The sequence below is a fragment of the Neophocaena asiaeorientalis genome, unplaced genomic scaffold, assembly GCF_003031525.2.
Source record: "Neophocaena asiaeorientalis asiaeorientalis breed wild unplaced genomic scaffold, Neophocaena_asiaeorientalis_V1.1 scaffold49, whole genome shotgun sequence".
In the NCBI taxonomy this organism is placed as follows: Eukaryota; Metazoa; Chordata; class Mammalia; order Artiodactyla; family Phocoenidae; genus Neophocaena; species Neophocaena asiaeorientalis.
In genome coordinates, this window is record NW_020172456.1 from 5,540,754 (window position 1) to 5,565,479 (window position 24,726).

A 24,726-nucleotide genomic window follows, 5' to 3' on the forward strand; every position below is an offset into this window, starting at 1 on the left:
CTTAGTCATGCTCTCTTGTACACATTTGCCTTGCCATCCTAATCAGATTATAAGCGCCTTGAGAGGAGTTTTTGTTTTTGTTTTTGACATCTAAGGTCTAGAACACTCCTTTTCATAGTTGGCCATAGTTTTTTTTATTATGATAATATCTAAATCCTAAGAAATAGATGTGAACCCCTTGGTAGGGTCAGATGTTAAAATAAGTACCAAGGATGATCAGGATATTTCAAATCTACTTTGGGAAAGAATAAAGAGAAGAGAAGAGGTAGAAGGGGCTCATTCATGAACTGAAGGAAGTGGAATACAAAATCGGGATGCAGTCGACCCTTGAACAATATGGAGGTTAGGGGCGCTGACCCCCTGCAGAGTCAAAAATCCGGGTATAACTTCACAGTTGGCCATCAGTGTCTCCAGTTCCATATTTGCATTCAACCAGCTATCGGTTGTGTGTAGTACGTATTTATTGGGGAAAAAACCCCACAACCCATATATAAGTGGATCCACACCGTTCAAACCTGTGCTGTTCAAGGGCCAACTACTGTACATCAAAAAAATACCCTTCAGTTAGGAGCCTAAAATGGACTTCTTCACATCCTTTTGGGCTTCCTAGACTGGTTTCATTTCTGTGTTTTCTTCTTTTTCTCATATAAGTTAATTTAAAATTGATATATAATCTACATACTATAAAATTCACCCTTCAATTGTGGTAAAATACTGATAATATACATTTTACCATCCTAAATATTTTAAAGTGTACATTTCAGTGGCATTAAGTATACTCATATTGTTGTGCAACCAATGTCCAGACATTTTTCACCTTGTAAAACTGAAACTCTGTACCCATTAAATAATAACTCCCCATTCTCCCCTCCCACAGTCCCTGGCAATCATGGTTCTACTTTCTGTCTCTATGAATTTGATACTCTGGGCACTTCATATAAGTGGAATCATATAGTATTTGTCTTTTTGTGACTTAACTTAGCATATCCTCAATCTTATCTGTGTTGCAGCATGTGTCAAATTTTCCTTCCTTTTTAAGGCTGAATAGTATTCCGCTGTATGAACACACATTTTGTTTATCCATTCATCCATCAATAGACACTTGGGTTGTTTCCACTTTTTAGCAATTACAAATAATGCTGCTGTGAACACGGGTGTACAAATAACTCTTCTAGTCCCTGCTTTCAATTCTTTTGGGTATATGCCCAGAAGTGGAACTGCTGGATCATATAGTAATTCTGTTTTTAATTTTTTGAGGAACCACCATACTGTTTTCCAAAATGGCTGCACCATTTTTACATTCCCACCAGTGATGCACAAGTGTTCCAATTTTTCACATCCTTGTCAACACTTGTTACTGTCCATCTTTTTTATTATAGTCATCCTAGTGGATGTGAATATCTCATGGTTTTGATTTGCATTTCCCTATTGATTAATGATGTTGAGCATCTCTGCATCTATTTATTTGCCATCTGTATATCTTCTTTGGAGAAATGTCTATTTAAATCCTTTGCCCACTTTAAAAATGGGGCTTTTTATTGTTGAGTTGTAAGAGTTCTTTATATATTCTGGATTATCAAACAATATAGAAATGATTTGTAAAAGTCTTCTCCCATTCTGTGGGCTGTTTTATTACTTTCTTGATGGTATCTTTTTTTTTTAAATTTTTGGCTGTGTTGGGTCTTCGTTGCTGTGCACGGTCTTTTCTCTAGTTGTGGAGAGTGGGGGCTACTACTCTTCGTTGCGGTGCACGGGCTTCTCATTGTGGTGGCTTCTCTTGTTGCAGAGCATGGGCTCTAGGCATATGGGCTTCAGGAGCTGCAGCACACGAGCTCAGTAGTTGCGGCACATGGGCCCCAGAGCATGAGGGCTTTAGTAGTTGTGGTGCGCAGGCTCAGTAGTTGTGGCGCATGGGCTTAGTTGCTCCGCGGCACGTGGGATCTTCCTGGACCAAGGATCAAACCCGTGTCCCCTGCATTGGCAGGTGGATTCTTAATCACTGTGCCCCCAGGGAAGCCCCTTGAGGGTATCTTTGAAACATAAAAGTTTTACATTTTGATGAAGCCCAATTTATTATTTCCTTTCTCTGCTTATGCCTTATCATATCTAAGAAACACTGCCTAATTTAAGGCCACAACGATTCATGCCTATGTTTTCTTCTAAGAGTATTATAGTTTTAGCCCTTACATTTAGGTCTATAATCCATTTTTAAAAAAAATAAAAAAAGATTTATTATTTATTTTTGGCTGCGTCTGGTCTTAGTCATGGCACACGGGATCTTCATTGTGGCATGCAGGCCCTTTGTTGCAGTGCATGGGTTTCTCTCTAGCTGTGGCATGCGGGTTTTCTCTCTCTAGTTGTGGCGCGCAGGCTCCAGAGCATGTGGGTTCTGTAGTTTGTGACATCCAGGCTCTAGTTGAGGTACACAAGCTCAGTGTTTGTGGTGCATGGGCTTAGTTGCCCCGCACCATGCGGGATCTTAGTCCCCTGACCAGGGATTGAACCCACGTCCCCTGCATTGTAAAGCGGATTCTTTACCACTGGACCACCAGGGAAGGACCATATAATACATTCTGAATTAATATTTGTATATGGTGTAAGGTAGGGGGTTTAATCTTGAGTTTTTGCACGTAGATATTCCATTTTCCCAGCACCATTTAAGAGACTATGTATTTTCCCCCATTGAATGATCTGGCACCCGTGTCAAAAATTAATTGACTATAAATGTGAGGGTTTATTTCTGGATTCTCAATTTTATTCCATTGATCTGTATGGCTATCCTTATGCCAGTACTACACTATCTTGATTACTTGTAGCTTTATATTAAGTGTTGAGACTGGGAAATGTGAGACTTCACTTTTGTTCTTTTTTAAGATTGTTTAGCTCTTCTGGGTCTCTTGTATTTCCCTGTGAATTTTAGGATTTATTTGTTAATTTCTGCAAAACCAGCTTCATTCTTGACCTAAATAAAGTATAGGGGGAACTACCTATATATGGAAGGATCCATAGTCCTTACAAGATTAATCATGCAAACTGGGATCTCACTGCTTATACCCACCTAACACCAAAGCTAATGTAGGTGGGGACAGCCCATATTGGCATATGCTCATTTCACACACTAGTGCTGAACAATAAAAACAGAATCCAATGTAATTTCTAAGGGTAGAATTCATTTTTTTTAAATAAATTTATTTATTTACTTTTGGCTGCATTGGGTCTTGTTGCTGCACGTGGGCTTTCTCTACCTGCAGCGAGCGGGGGCTACTCTTCATTGTGGTGCACGTGCTTCTCATTGTGGTGGCTTCTCTTGCTGCGGAGCACGAGCTCTAGGCATGTGGGCTTCAGTAGTTGTGGCACACAGGCTCAGTAGTTGTGGCTCACAGGCTCTAGAGCACAGGCTCAGTAGTTGCGGCGCACGGGCTTAGCTGCCCCGCGGCATGTGGGATCTTCCCGGACCAGGGATCAAATCCAGGTCCTCTGCATTGGCAGGCAGATTCTTAACCACTGTGCCACCAGAGAAGTCCCATATAATTTTAATTTAAAGAAAATAATTATTAGATCTCATTTGTGGCAAAAACCATTTATTTTCTTCTAACAGTGTCACAAAAATTCCAGAGAAAAATTACACTGCAACATTCTATACAATGCTAAATAATGCCATTACCAAAGAATCGAATTTTTCTATACTTTATACTTAAGTAGGAAAGCAAGTTATTCTGAACAACTCATAAATGTAAGAGTTGTAGTATCTGAATTAAAGTCTTTAATATCCATGATATTTCAACCATGAAAGTATGAAAGTCAATATAACACAGGAGCTTACTTGCAATTTTGCTGATGCACTAATCTCACCAACACACACTGAAGAAGCAAGTCATCCAGCTAGTGAGTGAGCCTAGCAGTCCACTCACCGCCTGCATCTCACTGTGACTCTGATATTCCCTATTTGTACTCGTTTACATAGTAAAAATAACACTATGGATACTAGAAAGGACTAAAAGTTTCTACAGATTTGGAATAAAGGATGGCTGGAATACTTTTCGTGAGGCTGGCTCAGATCCGTGACATGAATAGTTCCATCACATATCCAGAAGTGTGTGGGAATGCTGCAGCAAGCGCACAGGCTTTTATCAAAACATTTATCGTACAGAGAGAGCGAGCGAGAAACTTTAATGAAAGCTGAAAAGGCAGTGAGAATGATACAGGAAACATGGGACTTATGACCACAATGTGATTTGGGAGAAAATGTAAAGTTAAAGGGTTCATAAAAAGGAAGGATTATAAGTCATAACAAGAAATTGTTTAACATAGGTAAAACTGACATGTTAAAAGAAAATGCCTTTGTGAACATAAATCATGAAAGAGGAAAGGTAAGCTCCTATTAGACAATTAGATATTTATCATGTACAAATGATATAAGTGTTGGGAATTGAGGGGTGAAAAGCCCAGATGCTCACATATCCTTATAGAGCTTACAGAGTTTAAGATCAGACTGACTTACCTATTTTGTAGTAATTGTTGAGAAAAAGTTATGCCTGTCCTACTGATCTGAGATCAGTTATGTTTGTCCTACTGATCTGAGATCCTCAGGACATAAAAAGAACGCCTTTCCAAATAGTGACAGGCCAATAAAAAACCTCAGATACAGGGCAATGTTTTTTGGACTGGTTTTATACATACTTTATGCCAGAAATAGAGAAATATCTAATTTCTCAAAAGCTTGAATTTCAGTTCTCCTCATCGTGGACAATGTGCAAGGCTATCCTTAAGGACTATAGTTTACAACTCTAAGTCAAGGTGATGTTCCTTCCCCTTAATGCTTCTGACTTTCCACGTGGAGTGTAGAACACAAGCTCAAGGTATATGACTTTGCTATACTTTCACTGGTATCATAAAGTGCTGTGGACAAAGATCTCAAATTTGGTAATTGCCAGCTTTAGAAGAGGTACATCCTTGATTATATAAGAAATATTATGGGTGTGATCCAAGTATTATTGGGTGATCCAGAAGGGTAGATGCTTACTGGCATGCCTTATGAAAGAAGGCAGTATATGACTTCAAGGAGATTATTTTCACAGATAATGAAGAGTATACCATTAATACTGACAGGACAAGAGGGTGGCGAAGGTTTGGAGGGCACACATAAAAGTGACATGGAAGAATCAGAAGAGCGAGAAGACTTAGAGATGATTTGGCAAAGAATGACAAAGAGGAAGACACTGAAGATTTAGAAGAAATTTGGGGGGTTTTCATAAATTTAGTCAAAGTTCTAACATGGCAAACTGTTAACTGACACCAAAACAAGTTATGATCAGTGAACAGAGCTTTCAGTAATAAAATTTGCACTGATTCTGTACCAGGGAATAAAGCAATACATAGCTACCATTCATAGTGTTCTTTAGAAAAAAGCTATCACTTCAGGAAGGTTCCCCCTCAGAATGCTGTGTCACAATGATTTCTTTGTTTCCTCTACCATTTGCCTCTTTCTCCAAAGCTAATGTTGAAATGTGACTTTTTCTGTAGTTCAGTACGTTCCATGATCTCACCATACAGTCCATAATTATCTGGTATGACTACCTTGAATATGAAGATTCAGAGAAGTTCAAATTAATGCTTCTACTAATATATTGTAGTGTAACATTTGTTTTAGTGGGAGAGTTACTTTAGTTACTTCTAATTATGGAATAATTTACATCAAAAGCCTAAAGGGGTAAACTGATTTTTTTCAACCATATCTTAATGCATTTTACGGCAAAAAATGATATGCTATAGGTTATCACAAACTTGGGAATTCACAAAGTTCCCTCGTGAATGTCAAGGTTCTATCTTTTTAAAAATTTACGTATTTATTTGGCTGCGTTGGGTCTTCGTTGCTGCGTGCGGATTTTCTCTAGTTGCGGCAAGGGGGGGCTACTCTTTGTTGTGGTGCGCAGGCTTCTCATTGCGGTGGCTTCTCTTGTTGTGGAGCACGGGCTCTAGGCGCGCGGGCTTCAGCAGTTGCAGCATGCAGGCTCAGTAGTTGCGGCGCACGGGATTAGTTGCTCTGCGGCATGTGGGATCTTCCCGGACCAGGGCTCAAACCCATGTCCCCTGCATTGGCAGGCGGATTCTTAACCACTGCTCCACCAGGGAAGCCCCCCAAGGTTCTATCTTGAAAGCAACAAGTTGACTCTCTAATTTACCACAGAAATGCCAGATGCTCATTTTATAGGCAGATTTTGTAAGCTTTATATTTAATGAGAAATTGTTAGAGCTACATTTGGCAAGGGAAGATTCTCTCAGATGTTGAGAATATCAGCAGAAGAATCTCTTTGCTTCATTTTTCCTAGGAGAGATTGACTGAAGTAACTTGACAGTCGAAAACAAATTGAACAGTTAAAAACCTTCACGGTAAATTCTTTGTTGAAAGGTCAAGTGCGTCTGCTGAAATGTATTCATTCTATTTCTTTCAGAATTAAGATGAGAGAATAAGTACTTAAAAGACACAAAATAGTGTACAAAATCAGAATGATGTTCTGTCACACTGTAGGTATTATTCACAAAGCTGTTGCAAGTCGACCATTTATACTACAAAGAATTTTACCTATTTCAAAGCTCATCCCGGTTGTGCTAGCTCCAGGGAACTAATTTGTGTGAGCTCTGGACTCATTCCGCAGTCTGTCTATAGAAAGAAACTTTGCTCTAAATTTGCCTAATTTGCTCGATAGATTCACAATCTTCTGACAGCTTAGGGAAACCCCTAACCTAACTTGATCAGAAAAGCTGAAATGTTATCAAGAGAAGTGGACATAGGTCCAAGTGTCAGGCAACTTTTCATGTAAAGGGCCAGACAGTTAATATGTTAGGTTTTGTGGGCCACAATCAGTCGCTGTCTCATATTCTTCCATTTTTTGTTTTATTTTTATAACGCTTTAAAAATGTAAAAACCATTCTTAGTTCACAGGGAATACAAAAATGGGCTGTGAGCCACAGTTAGCCAACCTTTAGTTTAGAGTAGTGCCATCTGATGGAAGTGTTCTATGTCTGTGCCATCCAAAATGGCAGACAGCAGCCGTGTGTGCCTACCCGAGAGCATTTACTGAGGAGTTACATTCTAAATTTTATTTAACTTTAATTAATTTAACTTCAAATAGCCACGTGCGGCTAGTGGCTACCGTTTTGGACAGCGCAGGTCTAGAGGACCTCCTACACCCACAAGAGCCCCTGAAAATCTCTGTATACCTATGTTTCCCAACAATACTGAAGGCTTGGACAAGAAGTAAATTGGGTATAAATAGTAACTGTTATTAATAATAGCCTCCAAGTATTAAGTTAAGCATTGTATAACAATTCAAATGACTAACATCAAGGAGAGGGAAAATGTGTAAGAAACTTGAAACAAAACAGGTTGGCATTTCACAATTTATTAGAATGACATCTTTCAACATTTGGGCAAATCAGAACTTTGAAGTGTTGAGAGAATTAGTCTAAAGGGCTTTGAGTTAAAAAAGACCTACAATGTTCCTACTTTTGATGGAAGTAAAAATTTTTACCACTCAATTTGCATAGATTCTACTGAAGACAGATGCAACTAAAATTAGGTTTCTGTTTGCCTGAGAAGACAACTGATTTCTCCCATCACTGACCTGAAATGCTCCTGGAAAATTGCTTTGCTTCATTCATCACACTGCCACTCCTAGCAAGGGCCCTAAAGTTCATGAGGCACAAGCTTGCTTTGTTAGCCAAGCTGTTACACAAGAAACCTAAGTCCTCATTTTCACGTGCTGACAAATCATTACCCAAGTCCATTAATGCATTCATAACTTGATTCTTGGAACTTGTGAAGTAGAAAATTAGGGGAGAAAACACTCATTCAACTTTAGAGGAAGCCTCCAATCAATGCCTTAGACAACATCCATTAAAGGCTATTTGTTTTCCCCACCTATCTGGGACAGAACACTTCTCATTTAACTAAGCAAAGAATTTAAAACACACAGTAGGGTGCAAATCACTACATATGTCCAGCTGATGATTCATGACAAGACTCACACCATCCCTCCAAAAAAAGTTTTGCCTCTAGTATTTTCTATTTTAAAACAGTCCCGGAACTAAAGGCAACATTCCTGAAGAGAGGAAATCACTTCATGTAAAAATCATAGGTTGAACCATAGAACACAAATCAGTCATTGCAACCAATTGGTACAGTAAGTATTCACTCATAGGTCCAAGTCAAACTGTCAACAAAGAGTCTGGCATTGGTATATCCATACTATGAATTTCTATGCAGCAATTGAGAAACAAAGAGTTAGATCTATCTGAAATGCTGTGGAAAGATATCTAAGATATATTGTGGGGAGGAAAAAACAAGTTACAAAACATTACGTATACGTATTATGACCTCATCTGTGTGTGGTAACATATATAAACTTCATTAATGCATAGAAAATGTCTGGAAAAGTTCATGGAGAAACTGTTGGTGGTTTCCTCAGATAAGTTCAGCAGGTAAGGATTTTACTTTTCACTTTATATTCTCCCATACTATTTTTAAAAAGTTTTTAAATCAAGAGATTGAATTATCTGTATAAGTTTAAAATGTTCTTTTAAAAGTGTGGAGAGATCTCTGCAGCGGTTCCCCAAGAGACTAAGAAGATGTGGTGGCCCTTCGTTACTATTGCAGTGTTGATAATTTAATGAAAAAGCCAAAGCTGTTCCTTTTGTACTTAAAGCCACTATAATGTTCCTAAGACTGCCTCTGCCAATAAACTTCTCTAGTGGGAAGGGGAGAAAAAAAAAAATCACAACATTATTATGAAATTGGGAGAAAAAAAAAAAAAAGGCACACTTCAAAAAGGGCCTTGGTAGGACAAGACAATCCACAAGTGCCAACCAGCTCCAGGCTATAAAGATCCCAGGAGAGCCATCACTTTTCAATTACCATCACTAACATTACTTATTATTTGGCCTGCTCCAGTCCCTAAGGAAGGCAGCTTGTGATGACAATACCCAGCCTCTTCTTGTAAAACAATTCATTAGGCAAAGCAGAACAGCTGGGGCAGCCACGTGTGTGTTCTTAAGGCACCACCCCACTGGGACCTCTGGCCCAGATATCCCTTTTGGTGAGGGCAGCTACCACCCCTGTGACAGCTGTAGAGTCCTCCAGGGACACTTCAGCTTTAATCAGTACTTCCTGCACTGGAGAGGGCCGTTTGATTTCTAACATAAACTAATAGCACTCCTGCTTTCAGCAGGTTACACCAGACATCAGATAAGAGGCTTTAGGGCATTTTTATCTTGTTCTAATGCTCCAGAGTTAACGAGGCAGCAAAAGATACTGTCATAGAGCCCCAGTGTAGCTCTATTATCCAATAAACAGACTCTTTCCAAGACAGGTTTAATATGGATGGAGGAGGTAAAGAAGGCTGGCTTAATACTGATGCTATTGAGAGGATAAGAATCCAGTTACCAGAAGTAGGGCAAAATCATGCACACTCGGCAGCAGACAAAGTGCTACAAGGAAAGTAAGGAGCTGTCTCAAAACATGAAGAGGAAAACACTGATTTTCACTATTTTAAGCAGCATAAATCTGAGAGCTTTATCTGGCATTTGGGGCCAAGTTTTCAAAAAGTGCTTCTAAATGAATCTATTTATGTATTTTGCTGAAAAGTAGTCTTAGGAGTTAGATTTTTTAAACTAGCAATAGAGTCATTATAAAAATAGCTTACTAATAATATATGTAATTATATTAATAATTATATTATGTAATATATTAATAAAGGATATTACAGTTTTGTTTTTACTGGCTATAAAGCAAATTCTACTATGTTAAACAGTAATATCACCAGAGCCTACATAATATCAGGCTTTAGAAATAATTCAATCATTCATTCAACAATATTGATAGACTTTTATAATCAAGGCTCACGGGGCCCAGCCGTGAGACAGAGTGAAGATAAAAATTAGCCCTCGGATTCCCTAGTCCAGGCTAATTCGCATAAAACAAAATTTTACTTAAACAATCTTCTTTTTTTTGTCTTAGAATCTTGATAAATATGTGGAAATCAGAGAACCAAGTGTTTCTCTTCATAACTAGAAATATCTACTCAGAACCTGCTGAGTATACATAAGTATTACTAAGCTGACTACTAAAAACAGTCAATATTAAAAGATGACCATTTCTTGAGTTGTTTGCCTCCTAAAGATTAAAAAAAAAAGCTGAGATCTTCTATTTACTTCCTTGGAAACCAACCCCCCAAAGACAAAGGTCTGCAAGATCTCTTAAAAGCTATTCACTCATTTTGGGAACACCAAACATACAGTAAAGAAAACAGAAACAGTCCCTACCCTTTATTTATAATTCACACAAGATAATCAACAAATTATAAGAATGAAGTCCAATTCACAAATTAACATCCATACATACAAAAATCACTAACTTTGAGCTTCTCAACATAACCATCACCTCACATTCTTCTACTTCTACTGACCAATCATTGCTCTTGCACAGATCTCTCGTTCCCTGTGGCAGAGAATGTTGGTTGCTTATCCCAATACCTGTTCTCCCTTTCCTCCTTATTAAAAGAACCCCAATTCTTACCCAGCAAAATTACAGCTCAGGATAAAAGACTACATTCTTTTGCAGCTAGGTCAGTCAGTCCAGATGACTGAATTCTGTGGGATTTCCAGGAACGCTGCTTAAAAGGAAAGGAGTCAGTTGTATGGTGCCCCTTTTTGTCTTTCTCCCTTCTCACGTTCTTCTGGCCTACAGCTCAGGCCCAATGCCTAGATCTCTAGCAGTCATCTTAGACCAGGAGGTATCCTTTAGGATGGAAGCCAGGCACCAAGAAAGTGGAGTGAAAAGAAAAGAAGCCTCAGTTCTTGATGACACTGTAGAGTTCCCCTTCCAGTCTGTACCTAACTACCTCCAGCCTTCCTTTTTGTGGGGAAAAAAGAAATTCTACTTTGTGTAAGCCACAATTATTTTGGATTTCTTATTATATGTAGTTGAACCTCATTCTTTTTTTTTTGTGGTACGCGGGCCTCTCACTGTTGTGGCCTCTCCCATTGCAGAGCACAGGCTCCGGACACGCAGGCCCAGTGGCCATGGCTCACGGGCCCAGCCGCACCGCGGCATGTGGGATCTTCCCAGACCGGGGCACGAACCCGTGTCCCCTGCATCGGCAGGCAGACTCTCAACCACTGCGCCATCAGGGAAGCCCCCGAACCTCATTCTAATAGACCTGATGGCCACAATCTTTTATCCTATAACCTTGATAGTTAAGTTATTCATTTCAATGATGCCTTACTGACACTTTGGCAAACAAAACTGAAGTTTTATAATGCATACCCACTTCCACCTTAAATTGTATTCTCCTAGTCACAAGGGCTTAAAATCTTGAAATCATTTTGACTCATGTCTCTCCAGTCTATTACAATTTCATATCTATTTCCCCCCGCAAATAACCTTCCTTTGCATTCATACCCTCCTATCTAGTACAAGCAGTTACTGCATTCTTGGACTGCAACCGCTTCCTAGCTGGTCTCTTAGGTCGACCCATCACCACACCCTTCAATTCTCTCTGAGGGTGGCTACCAGACCTTTGAAAATGATTCCTCAGGTTTTCCACAATTTAGCTCCTCCTCACTTTTCCAACCACATTTTCTAGTACTCTAACCAATTCATACCCCCAAATTGCTTCTCAGTTGCAAGTGTCTTCTTTTCTCCCATATACAAACATTAGCCATTAATATCTGGAAGCCAAATAAGTAGCCATTTCTACTTAAGTTTCATCTCTTCCAAGAAGTGTTCCTTGAATTCTTACCTCACTTTTTCCTCTTTAGGAGTTTCCCTCAGAGAGGGAAGCATGGTGTGAGATGAACATGGTGTGACAAAGGCCAGGTCATGTAGAGCTGTGAGGCCAAGTTAAAGGTTTTTTATTTTATTTAACTAAGAGCAATGGGAAGCCATTGATGGGTTTTAAGAAGGGAATAAGGTCATATGTCAATTTGTGTTTCAAAACTATTACTCTGACTGTGGAGTGGAGTAGTTATTGGAGAAAAGATCAATTCTACAGCTAATTCTGCTAGGGGAAGGGGAGAATACCAGAAATAGATTAAGGAAGCTGGATAAAGCAGGCTTGGTGTAGAGGGAGAACTTGAAACTCAATATTCTAGAGGAAAATGATAGTCATTTGAGTAAATATATGTTCACCATAGGAAAAATTCAGTAAATATTTATTAAAAGAGCTGGTGTGTAGAATTTAGATAGGAGCACTAAATGTTCTCCTATCAAGAATGTATTGGCATTTACAATGCCTTAACTTTGACTGAATCTTGGTTAAAAAAACAGAAAGCTACACAAAATTTAGGGACAATTGAGAAATTTTCAATGTGGAAGGATATTAGGTATTTTGCAATGATTGTTAATTTTTCTTGGATGTAATAATAGCATTATTATTTAGGAAACTGTCCTTATTCTTAGGAGATGTATCCTGAAGTATTCAGGGGTAAAGTGCCTGATGTCAGAAACTTACTTCAAAATAGTTCAAGGAGGGGGGAAGTAAATAAATAAGTAAATAAATAAATATTCCCATTATATATAAATATGGGGCACTCACTGGATGTTTAAAATTTTTTCATAATGAACTAGTGGAGGAAAAGAAGACAAGGGGATTTCTTCTTAAGCTAGTGGACAGGGGCTTTTTTTCTGGTGTACTCGTGGCATTGATACTCATTTACTTGGTAGTTTGAAACAAGTTATTTTTAACCTATAGCGCCAAGGAAGTCTGGGATCTTAAAAAAGTAAACCACCATAGGAGGATTTTCACCCAAGAATTATCCTTTCTACAAATATTAACAGATCAATACTCCAGCCCTGCCTTTAGTCTCAAGCCTGGCTACTCTTGGATTCCATTCTCAGCCTGATTAAGGAGAGGGAGGAAGACACTGCCTGAGCTTTTTCAAGTGTGAGACATGTTACTGAATCACTCTCCAGTGCCTATGTTTATTAAACCTTTAATACAATGTTATCAATCCCTGCTGTGGAGCCATTTCAGAGAATAGCAGGTATACAACTTAGTATTCAAATAATCTTTTCTTGTGTTGCTCTTTTCTTTGTTAATGTCATTATCCTCCAACACTGTGAGACTGCTCCCTAATTAAACCCTTGTTTTTACTGAATTTGACAGCTGAGGGCAGCAGAAACAGAAGGAGATAACCATAAACTATTTTCTCTTCAACCAGGAGAAAAATGCTTCCCCTGCAAAGCTAGAATACTACACTTTCCCCACCTATAAAATTATTTTGGGGGAGGAGACAGTCTTAGTAATAACAAGCCTTTCAACCTGAGCAAATCAGAAAGCTTATTTCTATAGTCAGACCTAGACGGACCTCTTATTCTTCTTTTGACTAATTGAGCAGGCAGGCGTAGATGAAACTCATCTCAGTCCAAACTTAATGTGTTTATAGTTGAGCTGTATAAAATGGATAAAAGACAAAAGAAAAAATAAAGGTCTACAGCAAAATGGAGGTCAAGCACTTCCAATATGGCATTCACTAAAGAAAACAATTTTTTAAATTCATAAAACAAAACAGGATGTTACAGCACCAAGTTAAGAGGGTAACTCGAAGTTTTGTTTGGTTGGTTTAGGTTATTGTGCATGTTTGTTAAATTGGACCTAGTAAAACCAAGTACTACATGTTTTCCCAAACTAGAATTAGGTAACAATGTAACTTCACAAGCCGATTCCATGAAGAACACTTGCTTGGCATGATGGGAAAGAAGAAAATGAGTGGAAAAGGGTCCCTGTTCTAACAGAGGGCAGGTTCACTAACAGTAACTAAAGGGGTCTAAGTAGCTTATTCCTCTCAAAGAAAGCAGTTTATCCCTCGTTGAGTAAGAAGAAACTCTATTATGGCAAATAGGAGAGATAAAGAATTAAAACCACAGATAATTTCAAATTTCATTTTAGCCATAGTTTTCTCTAACCATACTTTTCACCACAGCTTCTGGAAAAAAGCCAAACAATTATGTGTTATATCATCTCCTTTAATCTTCCCTCTCCCATCTACTGGTAGAAAGATGGCAAAAAGAATGCAAGCAGAAGAAGTAAAAGGTGATAAAAGTTATCAACTAGATAACTCTCCATATTATTTGGACTCATGGGCTGACTGAAGGTTGGGATTTATCATGCATCTTATCCTCTCTTTGTTAAACTGTACTGCCGCCTCCTACCCTTCTAAACTACCTCGCAGAAGGTTTAGGATATGCAAGGACAGTTTTGATTCTTGAGGGATCTGCTCAAATATCAAATGTAAAAAAGAAAAGTATATGTTTGCTTCTCCATCTATTTTAAAAGGGCTTCTCGTAACTTCAGTTTCTTTTCACAACTGCTAGAAAAAAAGCAAACACTAGAGAATTCCTGAAGGGTCTTTAAAGACAGGAATATGAAGAATTTCTCTCTATTTTAAGACTTCCTTTCTCACGGCAAATGGTTGAGGGCACACCACCTCAAGCCGTCAGGAAAGAGCCATTAACAGTTGAGAATTAAGACATGGCAGACATAGTCATCATCAAGACTCTGGCTGGCTCCACTCTTGAAGAGGAATGAATGTTCTAAAAGAGAAATTCCGTGTTTTAACTCTAAGAAAAGGAAAACGGAAAGAGGAAAAAAGACCCAAGTTTAATTATCTCAAGAGCAATAGAAAAGGAAAATCATCTTAAATGCGTTGTGTAAAATGAAGTTAGAAAGGATTTTTCATATCTACCATATCAAAAAATAAGCTGCATTTTCACTTAGAAAATGAACATTGTACATGTTCTATTTTCAACAGTTATCCAACATGAAGTCATCTGACCTTAAACAAACAAACAAACAGGCAAACAAACAAGAGAGGCCAAGGTCCAGTATCAGTTCCTACCCACCATTCCTACCTAATCTCCCAGCAAGTTAATGCAAATCAAAGCAAGCACTTCACTGCTGCTGCTGGTAGTGAAGCCGGTTCCTTTCCCAAGAGAGGCCTGTAAAACAGGACAGTCACTGACAGCAGTACAATTACTGACACAGATACAGACTTTATGGACATGTTTATCTCTGCTGTAAATCCACACTCTCTCTCCACTCTGATTCACGAGTCATAAAGAAATTGCAGATAATGAAAAAGTTGGGGAAATTTACAGCATGTCGGAAACCTCAGACAGCCAGAAGAAATTAAAGAGCTGACTAGGGATAAATCACACAGGTACAATTAAAACTTCCCGTATACCTCCTTCATTTCCAAACTGAGGCACAATCCAATGGAGATGATGAAAAGTTGAGGTCATGACTCCTCAGGCTGTAATTATTTCTTAACTAACTGCATGTTAAAAATTAGCCAATTCACAGGTCATGTGTAAATGCTGATTTCTTGCTGCTACCTTGTTTTCCTTTGCTCTCCACTAGAAGCACCCGCACAGCAATTCTGTCTGTAAACAGGCCAAATTGCAACAAGCAATAAACAGAAAGGCGATATCCCCTCTCCACTGCCATCTCTGTAGATGCAGGACATCTTTTACCATAGCCACTGTGGACTGAGCATTAAAATGAGAAAGTGGAGCTACAATGGATGAATGAAAGTGGAGGTTTCTTCTTCCCCTATAAATGACCATTCTGAAGGTTTCATTTGATCTCTTTCCAACATTCCAAAGGAGATGTTAAAGGACTATTATGTTTGATACTAGAATAGGAATTACTTCTGGTGATACTTGTTTGTTAATAGACTGAATTAGTGCTCTATTCTCTTTATGTAACCACCTTTGCATGAGCTTAAAAGTGGTATAGTTTTAGCTATACCACTTCCATCAACTACCCAACTGTTTTTTACACTCTTCTAGTGACAAAGGCTACAAGAGGGAAGGGAAAAACAAAAACAAACAAACAAAAGGTGAAACAAAACCAAACCTCTAAACTTTACCAGAATCTAGAAGTCTTAATTAAACTTTAACTCTTATTCCAATAAAGTAAATCAGAAAAATACCAAAGATAAGAAATAAGGGGCTTCCCTGGTGGCGCAGTGGTTAAGAGTCCGCCCGCCGATGTAGGGGACACGGGTTCGTGCCCTGGTCCAGGAAGATCCCACATGCTGCGGAGCAGCTGGGCCCATGAGCCATGGCCACTGGGCCTGCGCGTCTGGAGCCTGTGCTCCGCAACAGGAGAGGCCACAACAGTGATAGGCCCGCATACTGCAAAAAAAAAAAAAAAGAAAAAGAAGAAATAATGTCTATTTCTTAAATAATAAGCTTAATAGATCCCTACTGCTGAAGACTAGAATAATGTGAGTTAATTGTTGGTCCCTCTATTCAACAAGCCTATAAAATTCTCTGTGAAGGAAAAAAATGATTCTATCACTTGCTGCACTCTTCCACTTTCCCCAACTTACTTACATAAAACTAGCAGGTTTAAAAAACATCAACCCAAACACAAGATCTGTCTGGAAAGCAGAAACGGAGAACATAGAGTTTACCAACTAACTTCCACATAAATGCATGAACCAAGAGTGTCAACAAAGTTATACACAGGTCAATAGTCATCTTTGTACATCTCTATAGGACGGAGCCCTAACCAAATCAGCTCTAATATGATTTTGAAATTCTGTGCCCTGTCAAGAAATGAAGGTTAACAGGCTTTTTTAGAGATATGGAGGATGCTATTGACATGGTTTCGATTTTGTTCCTATTTGACCCCTTGATGATTTGAGATCCATTTTACACTTCAGAGAACCCAAATGTCATTATCAATTTATATATTAAGATTTTATTCTCTATGGAATAAAAATAATTCTAAGATGATACTAAGAGTTTCAACCCAGACATCACTACCATACAAAACTTAGGTCATATCTAGCTCATGGATCTCAATTCTATTCACTCAATAATCATTAGACGTGGCTTCTAATCAGCTTTTGCTTACAATGATAAGTTCCTTTAGTTCACGGTCAGATTGGTGTCCAGTATCAAATAAGAACTACTAAACAGAGGCAGAGTTTTATTTACAAGCTCCTAAGAGGCAAATCATATTTTATCAAATGAGTATTTGAATGAAGCCAAGAAACAGATCTACTATGTAACTCTACTATCGACAGTTACTACTCTAAGAGGCAATATTACCCCTGGATTAAGAATCAGAAGACTTGGATTCTAGGCCATTTTGCAAATAGCTAGGTGTGTGACTGGGCAAATCATTGAAGTTATTTGAACCTCAGTTACCACATCTGTTCAAATGGGAATAACAGCAGAATAGTAGAGAGAATTAAGTGAAAAAGTACATGTAAGAAACATAGCAGGCTCAAAAATGTTACTTGCCTTTCCCTCTTCATGAGACATGATTCAGATTCCTGGTTCTGTCACTAATGAGCTGTGTGGCTGTCCTTAGGTAAGTCACCTAATATCTTTAGGCCTCTGTTTCTGCATCTGTAACATTAGAGCGTTGGGACTTGATGATCTCTTAGATTCCTTTCCAGCTCTAACATGCTATGATTACCAATTCTGTCACTACATTTCTGGGTGACCAAGGTCTAAGTCACTTCATTTCTTTAGACCTCAGTTTCCTCACCTTTAAATACTGGAGGGTGAACCAACAGAAAAGTAGATAAGAACTATAAGGGGAAATTCATAAAAGGAGGAAAAACAAGTGGCCAGTAAACATAACTTTATTAGCAATCAAAGAAATACATATAAAAAATACTGAAACATAATTTTTCATCTATAAAATGCACAAGTACTAAAAAGTTTCACAATATCTAGAGTTGGCTATAAGATGTAGGAATGCAAGTACTTTCATTTACTGTCCTTAGAAATATAATTTGGACTAGTCTTTCTGGAGGTCACTTTGGCAATATGTAATAATTTTTAATGTGCCATTCACCTTGATCAGAGTAAAGGATGCTTATCACAGCATGATTTACTTTAGTGAAACACTGGAAACAACCTAAATGTCCATTAAGAGAGAATTAATGAAATACATTATAAATAATCATATAATGGTATTCCACACAGTCATAAAACTGATGATTTTGCTATGTTTTCATGGGTATTGAAAGATGTCCACAATGCACTAAGTCAAAAACGCAGGTTGTAGAAAAGGAATAGCATGATGCCATGTATGTAAAAAATATATATATAGGTACATGCATATATGTGTATGTGCATGTATATGTGTATAATACCTCTTAGAAAGAAATGTTTGGAGGATTTGGAGGAGTGTTGACCAAAAAGTTAAAAGTGATTACTGTTTTAGGATGCTGTGATTTGGGGTGATTTTTGCTTTCTTTATATTTTCTACAATGAATATGTATTGTTTTATAGTAGGAAAAAAATAAAGCTCATATTTAACTTTTAAAATACATATCACAAAAAAGATTCTATGACTCTTTAACAATTCTATTCAGTTCGATAAGCAATATCTCTTGTTCTTATAGTTTTTGACATAAACCGTGTATATAGTTACATCATTTGCACTACAATCTAGCTGCTTTACTTAGACCTATGCTAAGCACTTCACTCACACCATTTCTAATGTTCTCTACAATGTTATACGACCATTTTTATTCTAAAGAAAACCCAGCAGAGCTTTTACATTTTAGAAGCTGTTTTTCCCCACACTAGATGTTATTTTGAAAAGAGTAAGACACTCCAAACTGAGATCTTTAAGGCCAGAAAACTCTCTTTACTTTAAAAAAAAGTCATTGAGTAAATACAAACAAGTGTTATTCTTGGTTATCCTTTAAATCTCAGTTAGAAGCACTCCTAAGCTGATATTAGGAATATACTCAAGATTGCTGAAACCCAGGCAACGCACCATTGTGGTATCTAACAAAGTACATTGGACAATGGGGGGTGAGATTTGGGCTGGTTATTTGTTGCAGGATGGCCTGCATAGGCAAACAAGAAGCCAGAGTACTTAAGAATAAAAAACTTAACTCCTAAATCATGTTAAAATTTTTGGTTGCCATCCTGCATTAAAAGCATATTTAATTATTCATTTCCTGACATATGTTCATATAACTTGAAGTGGAGAGATACAGAAAAGGAAAATCTGTGATCCAACATAGAGGCACTCTCTCACCTTCCCATCAACTCACAAACCTGCACTTTCATCTACTCTCTTTCCTCTTGTTACAATCCAGTAGCTCTCTTCAATCTAAGGCCAATACACCTGTGCTCTAAACCCTAACCCTTCAAGCCCTCTCAGGAACCTTACACTTTATCCCTTTTCACCACTCTTCCATCTTTGCCACCAGAATTTAAACAAACATAAGTCTACTGTCCTAAAGCAAACAAGAAACTTTGACTCCACTTCTCCCTCTCGCTATCACCCTTTCTCCCTCTCAATAGCCAAACTCCTATTTCCATGTCCTACCTTTCACTCATTCCTCACTCATCCATGCATTCAACTGTCTATATAATGGAGAATTCACATCCAAAGCCAAACCCCAATGTCAAAAATCAAACTCATTAAAGACCTAAATGTAAGACATGACACCATAAAACTCTTAGAAAAGAACATAGGTGAAACATTCTTTGACATAAATTGTAGCAATATTTTCTTAGATTACTCTCCCAGGGCAAAAGAAATAAAAGCAAAAATAAACAAATGGGACCTAATCAAACTTAAAAACTTTTGCACAGTAAAGGAAACTATCAACAAAATGAAAAGACAACCTATGAAAGGGGCGAAAATATTTGCAAAAGACGCAACCGACAAGGGCTTAATTTCCAAAATATACAAACAGCTCATACAACTCATTAGCAAAGAAACAAACAACCCAATGAAAAAACGGGCAGACCTAAATAGACATTTATCCAAAGAAGACATACAGATGCTCAACATCACTAATTATTAGAGAAATGCAAATCAAAGCTACAATGAAGGGCGGAGTCAAATTGGCATTCTAGGAGGACACGTAATTCTTGTCTCCTCACAATTAGGGCACCTACCAGGCACTGGTGGGGGACCACAGACACCTAAAGGGACGGGAGGAACCCCCAGCAATCAGGTAGGACGTGGCGTGTGGGAGAAGTGAAGGGGGAGAAGTAGTAGAGGCTGGCACCCCTGAGGGGTGGCTGGGGGAGGGGAAGGGATCCCAGGCCCAAAGCGGGAAACTGGGGAACCACTGGGAGGGCAGAGGATCAAAAGGGAGCATGGCCAGCTTTCCCCTGCCCACTTAGACCCCCAGAAACCCGTTGAGATGCCGGGCCTGATCCTCTGCCCACCTAGGCCCCCTCCAGCCATGCGGGTCCTGAGGGAGTGGGAGGGAGGGAAGGGGGAGCAGAAGTAAAGGCCAGACCTCTGGGAATGGCACCCCTGAGGGGTGTCTGGGGGAGGGAAGGCGTTCCTACACCCAGCAGGACACACCCACAGTTAGGGGTCCAGCAGCAACGGGGGAGACCCTAGGAGAGGTGGTGGGGGAGGTGCACGAAGGAACAGAAGGGAACGGGGCCAGTGCTTTCCCTGTCCACTTAGTCACTGGGAAGCCTGTTGGGCTCCAGGACCTAATCCTCTGCCCTCAGAGCCTCCCTCCTGCCATTCAGAGCCCAAGCCCCACCCCTACACCCCCACCCAGTGCCCCACCTCTACACTCGGAGACCCCCTCCATCGAGCTGGACCTAAACTCCACCCACACATGCTCACTCAGGGCCCTACCTCCAAACTCCGGAACTCCACTCTCCAGAGGCCCTCCTTACCACATGCTGCCTCTCCCCTTCTGCCAGGTCCTAAGCAGAGGCCCCGCCCCACAATTGAACGTCAGCCTGCCTAGGCCCCGCCCCACGCTCAAACATCACCCACCCACCCACCTATGTCCCACCCCTGCCTAAGTTTCACCCCCCAACTAAACTCCACCCCCAAGGCTTTTTTTTTTCTTTTCTTTTTTCCTCTTTTAGATTAGGGTTCTGTTTTACCTTGTTGATTCATTGTTGTTGATTTTTTAATTTGTCCTAATAAATCTTCTATTTTTCTAATTTTATTTTACTCTTTATACTTTGTTAGTGATCTCTCCTTTTGGCTTGTTTCCCCCCCTCCCCTCTTTCGTTTCTTTTTTCTGTTGTGGTTTTAATTTACCTTGTTGCAGTTGTTTCAATTACAGTTTTATTTTTCCTAGTATATTGTACCGCTCCTTTCTTTCTTCCTTCCTTCCTTCTTTCCTCCCTCCCTCCCTTCCTTTCTTTCTTTTTCTTTGTTTTTTTTTTTTTACCATGCCATGAAGCTTGCGGGATCTTGGTTCCCAGGGCACAGGTTGGGCCTGAGCTCCAGTGGTGGGAGCTCTGAGTCCAAACTGCTGGACTAACAGAGAACCTCAGAACCCAGGGAATATCAATCGGAGAGAGGCCTCCTGGAGGTCCTCATCTCAGCAACAAGACCCAGCTCTAACCAACAACCTGCAAACTCCAGTGCTGGATGTCTCAGGCCAAACAACCAGTAAGACAGGAATACAGCACCACACATCAAAAAAAAAAAACAAAACAGAAATGACAACAAATATGTTACAGACAAAGGAGCAAGGTAAAAACCTACAAGATCAAATAAATGAAGACAAAATAGGCAACCTACCTGAAAAAGAATTCAGACTAATGATAGTAAAGATGATCCAAAATCTCGGAAACAGAATGGAGAAAATACAAGAAACATTTAACAAGGATTTAGAAGAACTAAAGAGCAAACAAACAGTGATGAACAACACAATTACTGAAATTAAAAATACTCTGGAAAGAATCAGTAAGAGAATAACTGAGGCAGAAGAACGGATAAGTGAGCTGGAAAGTAAAATGGTGGAAATAACTGCCAGGGAGCAGCATAAAGAAAAAAGAATGAAAAGAATTGAGGACAGTCTCAGAGACATCTGGGACAGCATTAAACGCATCAACATTTGAATTACAGGAGTCCCAGAAGAAGAAGAGAAAAAGAAAGGGTCTGAGAAAATATCTGAAGAGATTATAGTCAAAACTTCCCTAACTTGGGAAGGGAAATAGTCAATCAAGTCCAGGAAGCACACAGAGTACCATACAGGATAAACCAAAAGAGAAACATGCTGAGAGACATATTAATCAACATATCAAAAATTAAATACAAAGAAAAAATATTAAAAGCAGCAAGGGAAAAGCAACAAATAACATACAAGGAAATCCCCATAAGGTTAACAGATGATTTTTCAGCAGAAACTCTGCAAGCCAGAAGGGAGTGGCAGGACATATTGAAAGTGATGAAAGGGAAAAACCTACAACCAAGATTACTCTACCCAGCAAGGATCCCATTCAGATTCGAGGAAGAAATTGAAACTTTACAGATAAGCAAAAGTTAAGAGAATTCAGCACCACCAAACCAGCTTTACAACAAATGCAAAAGGAACTTCTCTAGGAAGGAAACACAGAGAAGGAAAAGACCTACAAAAACAAACCCAGGGCTTCCCTGGTGGCACAGTGGTTGAGAGTCCGCCTGCTGATGCAGGGGACACGGGTTCATGCCCCGGTCCGGGAAGATCCCACATGCCACGGAGTGGCTGGGCCCGTGAGCCATGGCTGCTGAGCCTGCGCGTCCAGAGCCTGTGCTCTGCAATGGGAGAGGCCACAACAGTGAGAGGCCCACATACCGCCAAAAAAAACCCCCCCAAAAACCCCAAAACAACTAAGAAAATGGTAATAGGAACATAAATATCGATAATTACCTTAAAGGTAAATGGATTAAATGCTCCAACCAAAAGACATAGACTGGCTGAATGAATACAAAAACAAGACAAGTACATATGCTGTCTACAAGAGACCCACTTCAGACCTAGGGACACATACAGACTGAAAGTGAGGGGATGGAAAAAGATATTCCATGCAAATGGAAATCAAAAGAAAGCTGGAGTAGCAATTCTCATATCAGACAAAATAGACTTTAAAATAAAGACTATTACAAGAGACAAAGAAGGACACTACACAATGATCAAGGGATCAATCCAAGAAGAAGATATAACAATTATAAATATTTAGGAATATGTACCTTAATACATAAGGCAAATGCTAACAGCCATAAAAGGGGAAATTGATAGTAACACAATAGTAGTAGGGGAATTTTAACACCCCACTTGCACCAATGGACAGATCATCCAAAATGAAAATAAATAAGAAAACACAAGCTTTAAATGACACATTAAAAAACATGGATTTAACTGATATTTATAGGACGTTCCATCCAAAAACAACAGAATACACTATCTTCTCAAGCACTCATAGGACAGTCTCCAGGATAGACCATATCTTGGGTCACAAAGCAAGCCTTGGTAATTTAAGAAAACTCTTCCAACCACAACGCTATGAGACTAGATATCAATTACAGGAAAAAACCTGTAAAAACTACAAAGACATGGAGGTTAAACAATACACTACTAAATAACCAAGAGATCACTGAAGAAATCAAAGAGGAAATCAAAAGACACCTAGAAACAAATGACAATGAAAACAAGACGATCCAAAACCTATGGGATGCAGCAAAAGCAGTTCGAAGAGGGAAGCTTATAGCAATACAATCCTACCTCAAGAAGCAAGAAAAATCTCAAATAAACAGCCTAACATTACACCTAAAGCAATTAGAGAAAGAACAACAAAAAAAACACAAAAGTTAGCAGAAATAAAGACATCATAAAGATCAGATCAGAAATAAATGAAAAAGAAATGAAGGAAACAATAGCAAAGATCAATAAAACTAAAAGCTGGTTCTCTGAGAAGATAAAGAAAATTGATAAATCATTACCCAGACTCACCAAGAAAACAAGGGACAACACTCAAATCAACAGAAATATAAATGAAAAAGGAGAAGTCACAACCGACATTGCAGAAATACAAAGGATCATGAGAGATTACTACAAGGAACTATATAGAAACGTATGGACAACAAGTGGGGAAAGCGGTGGGGGTGGGGGTGGGGTGGGGGTGTGATGAATTGGGCAATTGGGATTGACATGTATACACTGATGTGTATAAAATGGATGACTAATAAGAACCTGCTGTATAAAAAAATGAATACAATTAAATTTAAAAAAAACAAAAACAAAACAAACAATAAGGGAAAAAAAAAGAAAAGAGTCATGTACCACAATGTTCATTACAGCACTATTTACAATAGCCAGGACATGGAAGCAGCCTAAGTGTCCATCGACAGATGAATGGATAAAGAAGATGTGGTATATATATACAATGGAATATTACTCAGCCATAAAAAGAAATGAAATTGAGTTATTTGTAGTGAGGTGGATAGACCTAGAGTCTGTCATAGAGATTGAAGTAAGTCAGACACAGACGTAGAGAATGGACTTGAGGAAATGGTGAGGGGAAAGGGTAATCTGGGATGAAGTGAGAGGGTAGCATTAACCAATATACACTACCAAATGTAAAATAGATAGGTAGTGGGAAGCAGCTGCATGGCACAGGGAGATCAGCTCAGTGCTTTGAGACCACCTAGAGGGGTGGGATAAGGAGGGTGGGAGGGAGACACAAGAGGAAGGGGATATGGGGATATACATATGCATATAGCTGAGTCACTTTGCTATACAGCAAAAACTGACAACACTGTAAAGCAATTATACTCCAATAAAGATGTTAGGACTTCCCTGGTGGCGCAGTGGTTGAGAGTCTGCCTGCCGATGAAGGCGACACGGGTTCGTGCCCTAGTCCGGGAAGATCCCACATGCCGCGGAGTGGCTGAGCCCGTGAGCCATGGCCGCTGAGCCTGCGCGTCC

At 39.2% G+C, this 24,726-nt stretch overlaps 1 protein-coding gene and 1 long non-coding RNA gene across 4 annotated transcripts in view; both read right to left on the bottom strand.

Moving 5' to 3' along the window:
• LIN52 (lin-52 DREAM MuvB core complex component) overlaps positions 1–24,726 on the bottom strand; it is a 115,714-nt gene that overhangs the window by 52,753 nt on the left and 38,235 nt on the right. The window contains exon 6 of one of the 3 annotated variants that reach the window (XM_024737854.1): positions 17,245–17,422. The exons of the other annotated variants lie outside the window; for them this stretch is intronic. Coding sequence (XP_024593622.1) covers positions 17,403–17,422 — 20 coding nt within the window. The 3' untranslated portion in view covers positions 17,245–17,402. Of the gene's footprint in view, positions 1–17,244; positions 17,423–24,726 lie in introns of those variants that run through there. 3 annotated transcript variants of the gene reach the window in all.
• LOC112394888 (uncharacterized) lies at positions 9,896–15,961 on the bottom strand. The gene is made up of 3 exons (XR_003002249.1): positions 14,909–15,961; positions 13,366–13,448; positions 9,896–10,795 (listed from the first exon to the last, which is right to left on the bottom strand). It is a non-coding gene; the product is annotated as an uncharacterized LOC112394888 (long non-coding RNA).